The following is a 17,361-nucleotide window of genomic DNA, read 5'->3' as shown; positions in this document are numbered from 1 at the left end:
TGTTGCTTGTGAAGTTTTATTTTCTTGACTTGCCTGGTGATGAGTTAAAAAAATGGATTGCACAAAAGATTGAAAATTCCTTTCAAAATGAAAACAGCTATTAAATCAAGCCAAATATTTTGTTTAATTCAAAATTTGTGTGAAAAAATGGCTGTGGTTGCTGCAATTTTTTGTCCACAATTGATGTTTATGAATCGTCCAATTTCCTACATCGTTTTCACTAGATCAATGGTTTCTATCAAGTTTACCGTTTGTTCTTGGAAGAAAGCTTTAAAATCCAATATGGTGTGGATTAATCTGAATTCCCAGTTGTAGGCTTGTCATGCACATGCCATATATATAGTAATTATGTATGGACAGATTTACATGAATTTAATTTTGGTCCATTTGACGCAGCTCTGGAATAAATATGGACATTAAGAATCTTAACTCGTTGGTGGGAGTAGTTAAATTGCTGCTCTGTATGACGTATATCTATGATGAGGCCAAGATCCCAGACAATTTTCCAATCGAAACGAATAGTATATTGACTCAATTTACCGGTAATTAAAATACAGATGGTCATTAGCACTACGTTACATGAACATCTAACGACATCGCATAAGGGGTCACGTCAGGATGACCTTTGTTACCGCAATATTTCAATTTCTGGTCGAATTGACAATTTTTCGATATCGTCCATCTCGCCCATTCGTCACATCTTCCATCTGAAGCTAACAATTTCGGTATAGCATGTTTAGCTATATGCTTTGTTGGCCGAAATAACTTGAAAATGACGGATTTTGCGAGCTTTGCACTTAAATCATGCTATTTCAAAATATGAATTAGCATGGGAACTGGAGAAACTAAAAGGAGACATTAAAACGACAAGGGGATTAGTCGGTAAGTTTTACAAACTTAAAATGACTTCTCCCGTAATAATGATATAAATATACAGTAATCACGCGATGGCAATATACAAATGTTATAAAGTATGAGATAAAGTCCAGAAAAGACCATATAATTGACTTATCAGAAATGTTTTTTTAATGAGAGAAGGGACGGAGTGGTGTTAAGAATGATCGGCGAATTATCCCGACCTTTCCGACTAATGTGAAGCTTTTGCTTATTTTTTATTTTTATATTGTCGGCTGGAGAAATGTTAGGGTCACCTTTACTTTAAAGAACATCTACGTTTATAGAACCGTACCATAATATATCGGCAGTGAGTGTTCTTAAAATTGACATACAAGGAATAGATTAGGAAAAAAAACAGTCTTCACGTGGATGCCCACATTGACAATCAGGTGAATCATAATTTAAGGGGCATCTAAACAGCAAATCCAGTCAAAACATTGATATTTTACAGGCCTATAAATCCCTATTATGGTGCAATGTCACAGAAGTAACATGATGAACTTTTAGTATGTATCATGGCAAACCCTGGGTCTCGCTGTTGACATGTAATTTGTTAAGCTGTTTGTAAATTTCAACAAAACGTAAGAAAAATGCATGTTTCAGGGGGACATAATTAACTCATTTGTATCCCATATATTACACAAACTTGCCATGTCGTTTTGCTCACAAGTGTCTAAAGCACAAAATAGGAGCATTGGTTTGACCAGCTTTGACGTTATTATATGTATAAACGCTGTTTTTATTTTGACCTTGAATTGCAAATGGCGGTCGTGAACGATATCACACACATATGGCATATAAGGAGGTATTTAAAACATCAAAAATGCTCTTATTAGACAATATAAAGTATTCTTGAAGTGGCAAGAAGACTGCTTTTATGAAAAAATGTTCAACCGTTGAGTTTGGGGTAAAATATGCCTATTTCTGAAAAAGGCTGCAAACTCACCATTTTAACAAATTGACATTCAAATGTTCATGTTACTATGATGAGATGTCTTAAAAGTACGATATAGGAGTTTTGTTATTAACTGAAATGCCTCCTTTAAGCCAGATTTGTGTAATATTATTCTCAGCCGCCATTTGCATTTCAAGGTCAAAACAAAATAAGTGTTTATACATGCATACAGTAAAATCCGGTCAAACAAATGCTCCTACCCTGTGCTATAGACACTTGTGAACATAACAGCATGGCTATTTTTCAGGTTTGATCATTTGCGTGACTTAGAATTATTCATTTGCTTAACATTGTACAAGGATAATACCAGATGCGCCGGAAGAGTTAACGTCCTCTGCTCACACACGACACATACAAATTCAGGTAAAATCTGGGTTTAGTCTCGATCTCGAATTGGACGAGGTGGTCGAATTTTGCATGTGTTCACTAGTCAACATTTTGTTACGACTTGCAAGGTGAAGGTTAACCAATTTGCATGAAATGTTACCGGGTACAAGGTCAATATTGTAGTTTTTCACTAATAGAATATAAGTCGACTGAGCAAAGGTCATTGGTCAAAGTTAAAGGTCGAGGTCAAAGTTCGTCTTTGATTCATTCAATTTGTCTCCAGTCCTTTGATAATTACTTTTTAAAATTCATTTATACGTTTATACATGTCGTTATCCTAAAAACTAGTTCTATATTTTTTAACATGGATATCTTTTTACTAACTATATCACTTATTACAAATATAATTATAAATTAAATTTTGACATCCTCTTTTACCAACTTTATTTTTAGCCCACCATCATCAGATGGTGGGCTATTCAAATCGCCCTGCGTCCGTGGTCCGTCGTCCGTGGTCCGTCCCTCCGTCCGTAAACAATTCTTGTTATCGCTATTTCTTAGAAAGTACTGATGGGATCTTTCTCAAATTTCAGATGTAGGTTCCCCTTGGTGCCTAGTTATGCATATTGCATTTTGGGGACCGATCAAAAAGCAACATGGCCGACATGCAGCCATCTTGGATTTTGATAATTGAAGTTTGTTATCGCTATTTCTGAGAATGTACTGAAGGGATCTTTCTCAAATTTCATATGTAGGTTCACCTTGGTGCCTAGTTATGCATATTACATTTTGGGACCGATCGGAAAACAACATGGCCGACAGTCAGCCATCTTGGATTTTGACAATTGAAGTTTGTTATCGCTATTTCTGAGGAAGTACTAAAGGGATCTTTCTCAAATTTCATATGTACGTTCCCTTTGGTGCCTAGTTATGCATATTGCATTTTGGGATTGATCGGAAAACAACATGGCCGACAGTCAGCCATCTTGGATTTTGACAATTGAAGTTTGTTATCGCTTTTTCTGAGGAAGTACCAAAGGGATCTTTCTCAAATTTCATATGTAGGTTCCCCTTGGTGCCTTGTTATGCATATCGTATTTTGGGACCGATCGGAAAACAAGATGGCCAACAGGCAGCCATCTTGGATTTTGACCATTAAAGATTGTTATCGCTATTTCTGAGAAAGTACTAAAGGGATCTTTCTCAAACTTCATATGTAGGTTCCCCTTGGTGCCCAGTTATGCATATTGCATTTTGTGACCGATCGGAAAACAACATGGCCGACAGGCAGCCATCTTGGATTTTGACAATTGAAGTTTGTTATTGCTATTTCTGAGGAAGCACTGAAGGGATCTTTCTCAAATTTCATAGGTAGGTTCTCCTTGGTCCGATGTATTGCATTTTTGGACCAATCTGAAAACATTGTCGACTGCAAGCAGTCATTTTGTGAAGTTTGACGATTTTTAACTATTTCTTGCATATTGTATTGTATTTGATATGTAGGGTCTTTGTCATTCGCTGGGCTAATCATATATGTTCTGGTCCGCATATTTGTAAAGGACCTGGATACGCGATAGCTCAGTCGGTTGTAGCGTAGGCCACGAAATCTTAAGTGAATATACGAGATGCATGGTTCGACAACCCCTATCCGTGTCGGTTTGAGTTTAATGGAAAGATGAAAAACTGGTCGGTCTGTGGTTTCGTGCCTGTGTCCTTGAGCAAGACACCTCACCCTTATTGCTTTGGAAGGCATGCTACGGGCCTCCCGTATGCTGTTCGGTGTGGTAGTCACCAACTACTACAAGAAGACCCCTTCTCAAAATTACCCTGGCCGTTCACAGGGGGATTGAACAAGCAAGCAAACAAAATTTAAGCGTCATTTGACTACCTGTGAACGCTCTTTCAGTTCTTGAGGGATATTTCTCAAACCTGACGCGTAGGTTGCCGCTTGGTCCCTAGTTCAAACTGCCATTTTGATTTTAAAAATGGCTCGCAGGCGGCTATTTTGAACTTTGACAGTTGAAATTTGGAAGGTTCCCCTTGGTCCCCAATTGCGAGTGTAATCGATATAACAAATGGCTGACAGAAATAAATCTTGGATTGACAGTGCATGTAGAAGATTGTTATTGCTATTACTTTGAAGCACACGAAAGGAATTTCTCATGCTAAATGTTTATATTACCCTATGTCCGTTGTTATGCCCATTCCATTATTTGAATTTTGATTTTTAAAATAAATGGCCGATTGACCGCATCTTGAATTTTGACAGTTGAAGATTCTTGAGAAGTACTGGAAGTATATTTCTCAAACTTGATATGTTCGTTACCCTCAGTCCAAAGTTATATTTTTTAAGTGATTAGAAAAAAATGGCCTTGGATTTAAACACTTATCGTTATTTTTAAATGGAATACACAGCTAAAGCTTGTCATCTGTAACTACCTTCGGATAGTAAACAAAAATGAAAAAAAAAACAGGAAAATTTTAATTTATGTTTTATTAACACACAACATTAACATTTACTGACAGACACTTTGGATCATTCATTGGTTCGCAGATTCCTGAAAGTACAATATAAAGAATATATATTTAAAAAAAAAACAGCATGAAATATGAATAAACTAAAATCAAGACCAGCTAAATGCAAAATTATCCCGATGTACATGGCCCGGAATTTCTTTTGTTTAAAGGAAGCGCTCATCTTCGCTAGCCGAGGACTTCTCTGGAGGATCGTAATCCAGCGAAGATTGGAAGAGAAATTTCAGTAAGCAAAACATTCCTTAAATAATTTCTTGAAATGTAAAATTATATACTTAGTAGTTTATCGTCATCATTTTTTTCACCTATTTAACACGCGCATGGTTGTGGCTCGAGTAATTAATGATCTAAAGCTTGTGAAGAATGTACCTGGATGACCAGTGGCCTGTCCCTCAGGAGTTTGTCCAGAGGTCCATACGCAGTTCGGGTCCCCTAGTTCCACTCCATTCGTCTCGCCGTCTAAATCGGAATCGGCCATACACAAATCCCGAGTCCAGACATGCGCAGAAGAGGCGAAGTCCTTGAGGAGAGAAAGTTTTCAAACAATTTTGTTGTGCATTTTTTCAGACCTTATAAAACAACGGACTTCATAATCAATATGTAATTAATTATCAAGAATTCCAAAGAGGTGGATAACATTTATGATCGAGGTGGATAACGTTTGTACTTCCGTTTTTTAGAAAAAATGGCGACCAAATTAAATATTCATTTTCGATCTATTTTGAAATAAAACGTTAAAATTGTTGGAATTATGAACCCGAAAGTTACAAGTGACGAATTCCAAGTGACCTTGACCTTTGGTATGGAGTTGAAGTTTGATGAGGAAGGGAAGGGAACTGAATACCCACCCCCCTCCACTTAACATACTACATCGCCTTTTTACTCCACTTAACATACTACATCGTCTTTTTACTCCACTAAACATACTACATCGTCTTTTTACTCCACTTAACATACTACATCGTCTTTTACTCCACTAAACATACTACATCGTCTTTTTACTCCACTTAACATACTACATCGTCTTTTTACTCCACTTAACATACTACATCGTCTTTTACTCCACTAAACATACTACATCGTCTTTTACTCCCTAAACATACTACATCGTCTTTTACTCCACTAAACATACTACCTCGTCTTTTTACTCCACTTAAACATACTACATCGTCTTTTACTCCACTAACATACTTACAGTCGTCTTTTTACTCCACTTAACATACTACATCGTCTTTTACTCCACTTAACATACTACGTCGTCTTTTTACCACTTAACATACTACAGTCGTCTTTTACTCCACTAAACATACTACGTCGTCTTTTACTCCACTTAACATACTACATCGTCTTTTACTCCACTTAACATACTACATCGTCTTTTTACTCCACTTAACATACTACATCGTCTTTTTACTCCACTAAACATACTACATCGTCTTTTTACTCCACTAAACATACTACATCGTCTTTTACTCCACTTAAACATACTACATCGTCTTTTACTCCACTTAACATACTACATCGTCTTTTACTCCACTTAACATACTACATCGTCTTTTTACTCCACTAAACATACTACATCGTCTTTTACTCCACTTAACATACTACATCGTCTTTTTACTCCACTAAACATACTACATCGTCTTTTACTCTACTTAACATACTACATCGTCTTTTACTCCACTTAAACATACTACATCGTCTTTTACTCCACTTAACATACTACATCGTCTTTTACTCCACTTAACATACTACATCGTCTTTTTACTCCACTTAACATACTACATCGTCTTTTTACTCCACTTAACATACTACGTCGTCTTTTACTCCACTTAACATACTACATCGTCTTTTTACTCCACTTAACATACTACATCGTCTTTTTACCCCACTAACATACTACATCGTCTTTTTACTCCACTTAACATACTACATCGTCTTTTTACTCCACTAAACATACTACATCGTCTTTTACTCCACTAAATATACTACATCGTCTTTTACTCCACTAAACACACTACATCGTCTTTTACTCTACTTAACATACTACATCGTCTTTTTACTCCACTTAACATACTACGTCGTCTTTTTACTCCACTTAACATACTACATCGTCTTTTTACTCCACTAAACATACTACGTCGTCTTTTACTCCACTTAACATACTACATCGTCTTTTACTCCACCTAACATACTACATCGTCTTTTTACTCCACTTAACATACTACATCGTCTTTTTACTCTACTTAACATACTACATCGTCTTTTACTCCACTAAACATACTTCATCGTCTTTTTACTCCACTAAACATACTACATCGTCTTTTCCTCCCACTAAACATACTACATCGTCTTTTTACTCCACTAAACATACTACATCGTCTTTTACTCCACTTAACATACTACATCGTCTTTTTACTCCACTTAACATACTACATCGTCTTTAACTCCACTTAACATACTACATCGTCTTTTTACTCCACTTAACATACTACATCGTCTTTTTACTCCACTTAACATACTACATCGTCTTTTTACTCCACTTAACATACTACATCGTCTTTTACTCTACTAAACATACTACGTCGTCTTTTACTCCACTTAACATACTACATCGTCTTTTACTCCACTTAACATACTACATCGTCTTTTACTCCACTTAACATACTACATCGTCTTTTACTCCACTTAACATACTACGTCGTCTTTTTACTCCACTAAACATACTACGTCGTCTTTTTACTCCACTTAACATACTACATCGTCTTTTACTCCACTTAACATACTACATCGTCTTTTACTCCACTTAACATACTACATCGTCTTTTTACTCCACTTAACATACTACGTCGTCTTTTTACTCCACTAACATACTACGTCGTCTTTTTACTCCACTTAACATACTACATCGTCTTTTTACTCCACTAAACATACTACGTCGTCTTTTACTCCACTTAACATACTACATCGTCTTTTACTCCACTAACATACTACATCGTCTTTTACTCCACTTAACATACTACATCGTCTTTTTACTCCACTAAACATACTACATCGTCTTTTACTCCACTTAAACATACTACGTCGTCTTTTTACTCCACTTAACATACTACATCGTCTTTTACTCCACTAAACATACTACGTCGTCTTTTTACTCCACTTAACATACTACATCGTCTTTTTACTCCACTTAACATACTACATCGTCTTTTACTCCACTTAACATACTATGTCGTCTTTTTACTCCACTAAACATACTACATCGTCTTTTTACTCCACTTAACATACTACATCGTCTTTTACTCCACTTAACATACTACATCGTCTTTTTACTCCACTTAACATACTACATCGTCTTTTACTCCACTAAACATACTACGTCGTCTTTTACTCCACTTAACATACTACATCGTCTTTAACTCCACTTAACATACTACATCTTCTTTTCGCCCACTTAACATACTACATCGTCTTTTACTCCACTTAACATACTACATCGTCTTTTTACCCCACTTAACATACTACGTCGTCTTTTTACTCCACTTAAACATACTACATCGTCTTTTTACTCCACTAAACATACTACATCGTCTTTTTACTCCACTTAACATACTACATCGTCTTTTTACTCCACTTAACATACTACATCGTCTTTTTACTCCACTTAACATACTACATCGTCTTTTACTCCACTAAACATACTACGTCGTCTTTTACTCCACTAAACATACTACATCGTCTTTTACTCCACTTAACATACTACATCGTCTTTTTACTCCACTAAACATACTACATCGTCTTTTTACTCCACTTAACATACTACATCGTCTTTTTACTCCACTTAACATACTACGTCGTCTTTTACTCCACTAAACATGCTACAAATCGTCTTTTACTCCACTTACATACTACACTCTTTAACTCCACTAACATACATCGTCTTTTACTCACTACTCTACACTCGTCTTTACTCCACTACATAACTACATCGTCTTTTTAACTCCACTTAACAACTAACTACCATCGTCTTTTTACTCCACTTAACATACTACATCGTCTTTTTTACTCCACTTAACATACTACATCGTCTTTTTACTCCACTTAACATACTACGTCGTCTTTTTTACACTCCACTTAACATACACAACTTTTTACTCACTAACAACTACCATCGTCTTTTTTACTCCACTAAACATACTACACGTCGTCTTTTACTCCACTTAACATACTACAAAACATCGTCTTTTACTCCACTAAACATACTACATCGTTTTTTTACTCCACTAAACATACAACATCGTCTTTTTACTCCACTTAACATACTACATCGTTTTGTTACTCCACTAAACATGCTACATCGTCTTTTACTCCACTTAACATACTACGTCGTCTTTTTACTCCACTTAACATACTACATCGTCTTTTTACTCCACTTAACATACTACGTCGTCTTTTTACTCCACTAACATACTACGTCGTCTTTTTACTCCACTTAACATACTACATCGTCTTTTTACTCCACTTAACATACTACGTCGTCTTTTTACTCCACTAAACATACTACATCGTTTTTTTACTCCACTTAACATACTACATCGTCTTTTACTCCACTAAACATACTACATCGTCTTTTTACTCCACTTAACATACTACATCGTCTTTTACTCCACTAAACATACTACATCGTCTTTTTACTCCACTTAACATACTACATCGTCTTTTTACTCCACTTAACATACTACATCGTCTTTTTACTCCACTTAACATACTACATCGTCTTTTACTCCACTTAACATACTACATCGTCTTTTTACTCCACTTAACATACTACATCGTCTTTTACTCCACTAAACATACTACATCGTCTTTTTACTCCACTAAACATACTACATCGTCTTTTCGACCAACTTAATTAACATGATACTGCATTGTTTTTCGCCCCATTTAACATATTGCATCGTCTCATCGGAACCGGAACGAAATAATGAACCATGAAACGCGATTTAAAGAAGAAAAAAAAAATATTTCAAACAACTTTTAATCAACATTATCTTTTTTGCTGTTTTTTTGTTGTTGTTTTTTTGCAGCGAAGACGATGGTCGCATCTCGTCCTGCGGAGTTCATGTCCTGATTATCTTAGACAATATCCGAGTGTTACAACGAACTGTAGTGTTATATTTTGCAATTCATGAATACTTTACGCATCTACTATCCTCCAAAAGTTTGACTTTCTTTTTTAAAATTTAAATTGAACGTGAATAAATTTAAATAATAAATTGTATCCCGATCAAAGTCCCCCTCTATATCTAATTATTACTTTCCCGATTTGGTGGTGTCCAATTGTTAATTTAGTATAAGTTACAAACTGTGTAGCTGTTCTGTACCTTAGAAGAACTCTTTATAATGACATTTAAATCTGTTGCCACACTTTCAACACGGGCGTCTGCATCTGGTTATTATTTATAGCAAAAAAAAAAAAAAAAAAAAAAATAGCCCCTAGCCCCCTACTCCTGCTAATAGTAATAAGTTGATGCTTTATTTTGCTGTACAATTTTCGTACCCCCGCGCCCCGCCCCAAAACAAACAAAAAATATCTAATGAAGGAGGGGAAAAAAAACCCCCAAAAAACAAAAACAACAAACACTTCCCCCAAGGCGAAAAATCTAATGAAATTCTTACTTGTGCAGACCATTTTCATTCATTTACTAACCAATCCGGGGCCGCGGTGGCCGAGTGGTTAAGGTGTCCCGACACTTTAACACTAGCCCTCCACCTCTGGGTTGCGAGTTCGAAACCTACGTGGGGCAGTTGCCAGGTACTGACTGTAGGCCGATGGTTTTTCTCCGGGTACACCGGCTTTCCTCCACCTCCAAAACCTGGCACGTCCTTAAATGACCCTGGCTGTTAATAGGACGTTAAACAAAAACAAACAAATACTAACCAATCCAAACAAATTCCTGGCACCTGCTCCATGCGAGTCGTAGTGCCCAACACCCGCCCACGTCCGTTTTCCACCAGGGCACGGGTTAGGGACATTTCGGCCGTTAGGAACGTATTGCTGGTACCCCGGGAAGGCGATGGATACTCCTAACACAACACAAAGTAATACTGCCCGAAATATCATGTCGTCCGTATGGAGCTATTATACGTTTAAATATTGTCACCTATCGCCATGTAGTGAACTTATAAAGGAGGGATGACATAATCCATACATTCGTGATAATTGCCGAGTGACGTCAAAATTCATTACGCAATAGAAGCATGATTTGGAAGATAGTTCCGAGAACTTAGTCACGTTGTTTAAGATATGGCAGTCCATAGCGTTCGTACACACATAACACACTATCTTATTGTTGATGTAACACGTTACGATATACGGTTTAAGGGTTTCATTGAGTAGGAGGGCACTGGGGTATACAAATGAGGTTTTTGTTGCAAATGATATTGCCCTCGCCATATAACCAATAAGACCATATAGTTCCCTCCCCATATACCCAATAAGACCCTATAGTTCCCTCCCCATATACCCAATAAGACCATACTGTCCCCCCCCCCATATACCCAATAAGACCCTATACTTCCTCCCCATATACCCAATAAGACCATACTGCCCTCCCCATACCCAATAAGACCATACTGCCCTCCTCCCCATATACCCAATAAGACAATACTGCCCTCCCCATATACCCAATAAGACCCTATAGTTCCCTCCCCATATACCCAATAAGACCTTACTGTCCCCCATATACCCAATAAGACCCTATAGTTCCTCCCCATATACCCAATAAGACAATACTGCCCTCCCCATATACCCAATAAGACCCTATAGTTCCCTCCCCATATACCCAATAAGACCTTACTGTCCCCCATATACCCAATAAGACCCTATAGTTCCTCCCCATATACCCAATAAGACCATACAGCCCTCCCCATACCCAATAAGACCATACTGCCCTCCTCCCCATATACCCAATAAGACAATACTGCCCTCCCCATATACCCAATAAGACAATACTGCCCTCCCCATATACCCAATAAGACCCTATAGTTCCCTCCCCATATACCCAATAAGACCTTACTGTCCCCCATATACCCAATAAGACCCTATAGTTCCTCCCCATATACCCAATAAGACAATACTGCCCTCCCCATATACCCAATAAGACCCTATAGTTCCCTCCCCATATACCCAATAAGACCTTACTGTCCCCCATATACCCAATAAGACCCTATAGTTCCTCCCCATATACCCAATAAGACCATACAGCCCTCCCCATACCCAATAAGACCATACTGCCCTCCTCCCCATATACCCAATAAGACAATACTGCCCTCCCCATATACCAATAAGACAATACTGCCCTCCCCATATACCCAATAAGACCCTATAGTTCCCTCCCCATATACCCAATAAGACCTTACTGTCCCCCATATACCCAATAAGACCCTATAGTTCCTCCCCATATACCCAATAAGACAATACTGCCCTCCCCATATACCCAATAAGACCCTATAGTTCCCTCCCCATATACCCAATAAGACCTTACTGTCCCCCATATACCCAATAAGACCCTATAGTTCCTCCCCATATACCCAATAAGACCATACAGCCCTCCCCATACCCAATAAGACCATACTGCCCTCCTCCCCATATACCCAATAAGACAATACTGCCCTCCCCATATACCCAATAAGACAATACTGCCCTCCCCATATACCCAATAAGACCCTATAATTCCCCCCCCATATACCCAATAACACCATACTGCCCCCCCCCCCCCATATACCCATACCCAATAAGACCATACTGTCTCCTATATACCCAATAAGACCATACTGCCCTCCCCATATACCCAATAAGACCATACTGCCCCCCCATATACCCAATAAGACCCTATAGTTCCTCCCCATATACCCAATAAGACCATACTGCCCCCCCATATACCCAATAAGACCATACTGCCCTCCCCATACCCAATAAGACCATACTGCCCTCCTCCCCATATACCCAATAAGACAATACTGCCCTCCCCATATACCCAATAAGACCATACTGTCCCCCATATACCCAATAAGACCATACTGCCCTCCCCATATACCCAATAAGACCATACTGCCCCCCCCCCCCATATACCCAATAAGACCCTATAGTTCCTCCCCATATACCCAATAAGACCATACTGCCCCCCATATACCCAATAAGACCATACTGCCCTCCCCATATACCCAATAAGACCATACTGCCCTCCCCATATACCCAATAAGACCATACTGCCCTCCCCCATATACCCAATAAGACCATACTGCCCTCCCCCATATACCCAATAAGATCATACTGCCCCCCCCATACCCAATAAGACAATACTGCCCCCCATATACCGACTAAGACCATACTGCCCCCCCATATACCCAATAAGACACTATAGTTCCCCCCATATACCCAATAAGACTTAACTGCCCCCCATATACCCAATAAGACCCTATAGTTCCCTCCCCATATACCCAATAAGACCTTACTGTCCCCCAATATACCCAATAAGACACTATAGTTCCTCCCCATATACCCAATAAGACACTATAGTTCCTCCCCATATACCCAATAAGACCATACTGCCCCCCCCCCATATACCAAATAAGACCATACTGCCCCCCCCCCATATACCCAATAAGACCTAACTGCCCCCAATATACACAATAAGACCCTATAGTTCCCTCCCCATATACCCAATAAGACCTTACTGTCCCCCCATATACCCAATAAGACCCTATAGTTCCCTCCCCATATACCCAATAAGACACTATAGTTCCTCCCCATATACCCAATAAGACCTAACTGCCCCCTATATACCCAATAAGACACTATAGTTCCTCCCCATATACCCAATAAGACCATACTGCCCTCCCCATATACCCAATAAGACCCTATAGTTCCCTCCCCATATACCCAATAAGACCTTACTGTCCCCCCATATACCCAATAAGACACTATAGTTCCTCCCCATATACCCAATAAGACCATACTGCCCTCCCCATATACCCAATAAGACCCTATAGTTCCCTCCCCATATACCCAATAAGACCTTACTGTCCCCCCATATACCCAATAAGACACTATAGTTCCTCCCCATATACCCAATAAGACACTATAGTTCCTCCCCATATACCCAATAAGACACTATAGTTCCTCCCCATATACTCAATAAGACCTAACTGCCCCCATATACCCAATACGACACTATAGTTCCTCCCCATATACCCAATAAGACAATACTGCCCTCCCCATATACCCAATAAGACACTATAGTTCCTCCCCATATACTCAATAAGACCTAACTGCCCCCATATACCCAATACGACACTATAGTTCCTCCCCATATACCCAATAAGACAATACTGCCCTCCCCATATACCCAATAAGACACTATAGTTCCTCCCCATATACTCAATAAGACCTAACTGCCCCCATATACCCAATACGACACTATAGTTCCTCCCCATATACCCAATAAGACCATACTGCCCCCCCCCCCATATACCCAATAAGACCATACTGCCCCCCCCCCATATACCCAATAAGACACTATAGTTCCTCCCCATATACCCAATAAGACACTATAGTTCCTCCCCATATACCCAATAAGACCATACTGCCCCCCCCCATATACCCAATAAGACACTATAGTTCCTCCCCATATACCCAATAAGACACTATAGTTCCTCCCCATATACCCAATAAGACCATACTGCCCCCCCCCCCCCCATATACCCAATAAGACACTATAGTTCCTCCCCATATACCCAATAAGACCCTATAGTTCCTCCCCATATACATGACCCTTCCCTCTCCATATACTCAATAGGACTCTATTGCACTCTCTCCTATACCCCATAAGACCCTAGTGCTCTCCCTATATACCGAGTAAATCCCTGGTTATCTCCCCAATATATCCAATAAAACCCTAGTGCTCGCCCTCATATGCCCAATAAGACTCGTGCCATTTCCCACATACTCAAAAGGACCACAATGCCCTCCTCATATACCATATAAGACACTATTGCCTTCTGCACATGTCCAATAAAGACCATCATATCGCCATCACATTGACGTCCCTTCTCTCTGTCACTATCGCTTGGTAGTTGCTCCCTCACTTAGCCGCTTTCGTGTTGTCACTCCCTTGTTCTGACGTCATCGCATTGTCGCTCCTTCGGTTTGTCGCAATCACATTGTCGCGTTTTCAGTCTGTCGCAATCGCATAGTCACTCCTTCAGTCTGTCGCCATCGTGTTGTCGCTCCCTTGGTCTGTCGCCATCACTTTGTCGCCCCCTAAGTCTGTCGTCATTGTGTTGTCACTCGGTCTGTCGTCATTGCGTTGTCACTCCCTCAGTCTATCATCATCGCATTTACTCCCTTGGTCTGTCGCCATCACATTGTGGCTACCTTGTTCTGTTGCCATCACGTCGCGCTCATTCGGCCAGTTGCCATCGCGTTGTTGCTCCCTTGGTCTGTTGCTAACGCATTGTCGCTCCTTCAGCCTGTCGCCATCACGCTGTCGCTCCTTCGATCTGTTGCCATCGTGTTGATGCTCCCTCAGTCTGTTGCTCCCTCTGTCTGACACCATCACATTGTCACTCCTTTGGTCTGTCGTCATTGCGTTGTCACTCCCTCAGTCTATCTTCATCGCATTTACTCCCTTGGTCTGTCGCCATCACATTGTGGCTCCCTCGTTCTGTTATCATCACGTTGCGCTTCTTCGGTCAGGCGTCATCGCGTTGTTGCTCCTTCGGTCTGTCGCAATAGCATTGTCGCTCCTTCAGTCTGTTGCATCATGTTGTTGCTCCCTTAGTCTGTCGCTCCCACTGTCTATCGCCATTACGTTGTCACTCCTTCGGTCTGTCGTCATCGCGTTTGTTACCTCGTTCTGTCCCCATCGCATTGTCGCTCCCTCAGTCTGTCGTCATTGCGTTGTCACTCCCTCAGTCTATCTTCATCGCATTTACTCCCTTGGTCTGTCGCCATCACATTGTGGCTCCCTTGTTCTGTTGCCATCACGTCGCGCTCATTCGGCCAGTTGCCATCGCGTTGTTGCTCCCTTGGTCTGTTGCTAACGCATTGTCGCTCCTTCAGTCTGTCGCCATCACGCTGTCGCTCCTTCGATCTGTTGCCATCGTGTTGATGCTCCCTCAGTCTGTTGCTCCCTCTGTCTGACACCATCACGTTGTCACTCCTTTGGTCTGTCGTCATTGCGTTGTCACTCCCTCAGTCTATCTTCATCGCATTTACTCCCTTGGTCTGTCGCCATCACATTGTGGCTCCCTTGTTCTGTTGCCATCACGTCGCGCTCATTCGGCCAGTTGCCATCGCGTTGTTGCTCCCTTGGTCTGTTGCTAACGCATTGTCGCTCCTTCAGTCTGTCGCCATCACGCTGTCGCTCCTTCGATCTGTTGCCATCGTGTTGATGCTCCCTCAGTCTGTTGCTCCCTCTGTCTGACACCATCACATTGTCACTCCTTTGGTCTGTCGTCATTGCGTTGTCACTCCCTCAGTCTATCTTCATCGCATTTACTCCCTTGGTCTGTTGCCATCACATTGTGGCTCCCTCGTTCTGTTATCATCACGTTGCGCTTCTTCGGTCAGGCGTCATCGCGTTGTTGCTCCTTCGGTCTGTCGCAATTGCATTGTCGCTCCTTCAGTCTGTTGCATCATGTTGTTGCTCCCTTAGTCTGTCGCTCCCACTGTCTATCGCCATTACGTTGTCACTCCTTCGGTCTGTCGTCATCGCGTTTGTTACCTCGTTCTGTCCCCATCGCATTGTCGCTCCCTCAGTCTGTCGTCATTGCGTTGTCACTCCCTCAGTCTATCTTCATCGCATTTACTCCCTTGGTCTGTCGCCATCACATTGTGGCTCCCTTGTTCTGTTGCCATCACGTCGCGCTCATTCGGCCAGTTGCCATCGCGTTGTTGCTCCCTTGGTCTGTTGCTAACGCATTGTCGCTCCTTCAGTCTGTCGCCATCACGCTGTCGCTCCTTCGATCTGTTGCCATCGTGTTGATGCTCCCTCAGTCTGTTGCTCCCTCTGTCTGACACCATCACGTTGTCACTCCTTTGGTCTGTCGTCATTGCGTTGTCACTCCCTCAGTCTATCTTCATCGCATTTACTCCCTTGGTCTGTCGCCATCACATTGTGGCTCCCTCGTTCTGTTATCATCACGTTGCTCCTTCGGTCTGTCGCAATAGCATTGTCGCTCCTTCAGTCTGTTGCATCATGTTGTTGCTCCCTTAGTCTGTCGCTCCCACTGTCTATCGCCATTACGTTGTCACTCCTTCGGTCTGTCGTCATCGCGTTTGTTACCTCGTTCTGTCGCCATCGCATTGTCGCTCCCTCAGTCTGTCGCCATCGCGTTGTCACTGCCTCGGTCTGTCTCTATCGCATTTTCGCTCCTCTGACGGTCGCTTTGTTGCTCTTGAGGGCGATGGAGCATGATTTCGATGTTTGTTTATTGGCCCTTACCCCGGAAAATTATTGTGTTGAGATGTCCGCTTTGTTATCTAACTTAATATATACCAGGTATGGTTTAAGTAAGACATATATATTTTGAGCAACGGATCCAAACGCAAAACATTAAAGTGGAATGTTGACGACGCTGTC

At 40.7% G+C, this 17,361-nt stretch overlaps 1 protein-coding gene across 1 annotated transcript; it reads right to left on the bottom strand.

The window, feature by feature from the left end:
* Nucleotides 1–4,655: 4,655 nt before the first annotated feature.
* LOC117316445 (temptin-like) lies at nt 4,656–10,929 on the bottom strand. Its single transcript, XM_033871030.1, has 3 exons — nt 10,656–10,929; nt 5,084–5,234; nt 4,656–4,737 (listed from the first exon to the last, which is right to left on the bottom strand). Exons 1-3 carry the CDS (start codon nt 10,836–10,838, stop codon nt 4,676–4,678), a joined length of 396 nt encoding a protein of 131 aa, XP_033726921.1. The 5' UTR covers nt 10,839–10,929; the 3' UTR covers nt 4,656–4,675.
* Between the last annotated feature and the right edge of the window lie 6,432 nt (nt 10,930–17,361).

Source organism: Pecten maximus, chromosome 18, assembly GCF_902652985.1.
Source record: "Pecten maximus chromosome 18, xPecMax1.1, whole genome shotgun sequence".
Lineage (NCBI taxonomy): Eukaryota > Metazoa > Mollusca > Bivalvia > Pectinida > Pectinidae > Pecten > Pecten maximus.
This window is presented reverse-complemented; position numbering and strand designations above follow the sequence as displayed.